This window comes from Bison bison, unplaced genomic scaffold (genome assembly GCF_000754665.1).
Source record: "Bison bison bison isolate TAMUID 2011002044 unplaced genomic scaffold, Bison_UMD1.0 scf7180017864043, whole genome shotgun sequence".
NCBI classification, from domain to species: Eukaryota; Metazoa; Chordata; class Mammalia; order Artiodactyla; family Bovidae; genus Bison; species Bison bison.
Window position 1 is genome coordinate 3,349,462 of NW_011494615.1, and position 3,821 is coordinate 3,353,282.

General features: G+C 48.2%; 1 protein-coding gene across 1 annotated transcript in view; it reads right to left on the reverse strand.

Annotated features, from left to right (window-relative positions):
- Positions 1-3,567, reverse strand: part of XYLB (xylulokinase homolog (H. influenzae)) — a 42,492-nt gene extending 38,925 nt beyond the window's left edge. The window contains exons 1-2 of the mRNA XM_010835502.1: positions 3,393-3,567; positions 2,620-2,702 (exon numbers count right to left, since the gene is read on the reverse strand). Of these exons, the coding sequence (XP_010833804.1) occupies positions 2,620-2,702; positions 3,393-3,488 (179 nt within the window). The 5' untranslated portion in view covers positions 3,489-3,567. The remainder of the gene's footprint in view (positions 1-2,619; positions 2,703-3,392) is intronic.
- Between the last annotated feature and the right edge of the window lie 254 nt (positions 3,568-3,821).

A 3,821-nucleotide genomic window follows, 5' to 3' on the forward strand; every position in this document is an offset into this window, starting at 1 on the left:
AGGCAATGGCACCCCACTCCAGTGCTCTTGGCTGGAAAATCCCATGGACGGAGGAGCCTGGTGGGCTGCAGTTCATGGGGTCACAAAGAGTCGGACACGACTCAGCAACTTAGCAGCAGCAGAGCACGAGTCAATGAAGATGAAAAGAGAAAAATCAAAGAAACCAAAAGCTGATCCTATGGAAAGGTGAACTGATAAATCTCTAGTCAAGCTAATCAAGAAAAAAGAGAGAAGATGTAAATTACCAACATCAGAAATGAGAGAAGGGTCTTCATTACTGATCTCACAGACATCAGAAGACAATAAAGGAATATTATGAACAATTCTCGGAGAAGGCAATGGCAACCCACTCCAGTGTTCTTGCCTGGAGAATCCCAGGGACGGGACAGCCTGGTGGGCTGCCATCTATGGGGTCACACAGAGTCGGACACAACTGAAGTGACTTAGCATAGCATAGCACAGCACGAACAATACTATGGCCACAAATCTGATAGGCTAGATGAAATAGATCAATTCCTTGAAAGATACAAACTTTCAAAATTCTAAGAGGGGTGGCCTGTAGTGATATAAAATACGAAAGCAACATAGCCTCCAACCTCAGCTCCAAGGAGACATATCAGCTGGGGAAGAAACAGATGGCGACACAAGGTGATGGGCAGTGAGACGGACAGGCCAGAAGGGAAGGCTTCAAGGAGAGAGTGGGATCTAAAATAGACACGGAGGGGCACGTCCACCAGGACCACTCCAAGCCACCTCAAAATCAACAAATCCACAACGGTTACGAACTGAATTGTGTCCTTCCAAGTTCACCGTGTCCTAAGCCCCAGTATCTTACAATGTGACTGTGTTTGGAGATAGTACCTTTAAAGAGGTAATTAAGTTACGATGAAGTCATCAGGGTGGGCCCTAATCCAGTATGGTTGATGCCCTTATAAAAGATAAGGGTATAAATAACCAGGAGATGCCAGGGGTGCACTCACGTAGAAGGATGACCACGTGAGAGGCAGCAAAGAAGGCAGCCGTCTGGAAAGCAACGAGAAAGATCTCAGAGGAAACCAACCCTGCCAGCACTTTGAACTTGGACTTCCAGACTCCAGAAGAGTGAGAACATAAACGTCTATTGTTTGGATCGCCCTGGTGGTCCAGTCATTAAGAATCCAGTGGCAATGCAGGGGACACAGCTTCAACCCTTGGTCCAAGAAGATTCCACACGCCTCAGGGCTACTAAGCCCATGTATCCCAGCTACTGGGCCTGGCCTCTAGGGCCTGTGCTCCACAGGAGAAGTCACCCCAGTGAGAAGCCCACACACTGAAACTGGAGAGCAACCCCCACTCCCCACAACCAGAGAAAGCCTTCTCGCAGCCACAGAGACTCAATGCAGCCAAAATATTAATTAATTTTTTAAAAGTCTGTTGTTTAAACCACCCAGTCTGTGGGATTTTGTTCTGGAAGGCCTACCAAACTAATGCAAAATTCTAAAATCATGATCTTTTCCCCAGAAAGCAATTCTCTTTCACAGTCTACTATCCACCCTCAAGACCAGCCAGAAGCCTCACCCTCATATCTCATAATAAATTCTGTACCAAGACCTGTCAATTTTACCACCCAGCTCTCTCTCTTGCAATCAATATCATTTCTCAGCCGGATGATCTTTGGAAAACCTCCTCAGTGGTTTCCCAACATGTACTTTGGCCACATCCTATCTGCTTTCCCACTGCACCCAGAGAGATCTTTTTAAAAAACAAAAACAACCATCTCACACTGTCCCCTCCCCCAATCCCTACAGCCCTACAGTGCATGACCATAGTTTTTAAGATAAAGACAAACTCCATTCCATGGCATATATGGCCCAACCCAGCCTCTCTGCTCCCTAGTCACTCAGCCTTCTTCAGTTCCATGAACGAGCAGTGCTCCTTGCCACAGGGCCTTTGCACATGCTATTCTTTCTGCCTGGAAAGCTCTCTACCAACTATCACCTGGCTAACCCCACTCATCCAGATCCTGGCTTAAGCACTGCCTCCTTAGAAACATTCTCTAACCTACTCTTCCAAATTTAGATCACACTTCTTTACAATAAGTACTTAAAGAAGTGAGTTCCTTTCCGTCAATGGCCTTCTCTGAGTTTATAATAAAAAATTCTTTTTTTTAAAATCAATCAGTCTTTGCCTGATATCAATCTTCCCCACTAAATGTGAAGAACTGAGAGAGCAACAACCATGACTCTTTGCTTCACCTCAAATCCCAGCATGCAGCACAGTGCTTGATACAAAGTGCGTCTCAACTGATACCTACTACATATACGAAGCCACGTGCAGAATTCAGAAGGAATGCAGGAGAGTGCGTTCCAGGCGCAAAATAGAGATGTTGAGTGATGTGTCAAGATCGCCCTTCTTGCAATTTGAGGAAACCAGAATAGTGTGGTTTATAAATATAAAAAGTTGGAATTCCTTGGCAGTCCAGTGGTTAGAATCCATGCTTGCACTGCAACGAGCACAGGTTCGATCCCTGGTCAAGGAACAACCATCCCACAAGTGGCATGCAGTGGGGCCAAAATAAAGGGTTTAGGGTGGACCCCAAAACCACCCCCCTACACACACACAGGCACTCTAGGTACATACCCAAATTCTACAAGGTCTCTGTCAAAATGCACACTGTCTTCATAGAAGACACTCAGCTCTGCATCAACAGCAACAACTTTTACCTGGAAGGTAAAATATTAAAAATAATGGATAGACTTTTCCTCATCTTCTATACTAGACTGGTCCAAGGATATGAACATCACCAGGTGAAGCCCAGCCCACTAGAAGTGGTTCAGCCTGGAGAACTCCTTGAGGCTGGGGTGCATCATGGCAATTATCCGGGTAAGAGGCCTCATCTGACGACATATCCAAAGACTTAGTAAAATGAAGAGGTGGTGGCTAAACAGAAACACCCCGAAACACTCAGGGAATTTCTGCCCTCCCAAACAGCCAAAGCCAAAATCCTCTAGAAGTAGATGTTCATAGATGAGCTGGTTCCTGTGCCAGGCAAGAAGGTTTGAGAAAGTCCTAGAGGAGAAGGAATGGGAGGCAGGGTTTGGAGATGTCTCTGGGGTGTCCACGCCTGCAGGGATCTAAGAGACCAGGCAAGGTCCCCGGTTTGTTCCCAAAGGCCATGATCAAGGACCAGAGATACATGTCCCAACAGAGCAGATTCCAAACTCAAGGGTACAACTCCTTTACTGGACAGATGGGGAAAGAGGCCTAAAAAGACAACCTGACTTATCCAAGGTCCCCCCAGGAGCTTCTGGTCAGGGATAGACCACAGCCTTGCTCCCCTGACCCATCTGTGGAGAGGCGTTTCTCTTTAACCGCGACCATGACTTAGTTAAGGAGAAGGAGCCCCTTGATACCCCAAACTGGAAAGCAAATCTTGACTCTGCTTGCCTGCGTGCCTGACTCAGGGAGCAGCACAGTCGGGCACGTTGACCTGGGCACGCTGGTGCCATCCAAGGGCTGTCACAGGCGGAACAAAGTTCAGGTGTACAACGTGCCCATTTTACTTAAAAAAAAAAAAAAGCTTCAAGCGGGATCTGGATCCCGGTCACTGGCTCCGCCTACGTGTCTCCCCGTCTGTCTGGCCCCCCGTTTAAAGCAGCTGAGTTCCTTCGGGTCCCTGGGAACCTGTGCTCAAGACGGCGCGCGAGCCTTGGGGGTTCCCCGGGCATTTCCCCGCCGCGTGCCCGCGGATCCCTTGAAGGAATTGGGGTGGAGGGCCCCCTTTCTGGGAGAGCCGGGGTACAGGCCTGGCGGAGGTGCCGGGTCCCCGGGGAAGCCCGAGA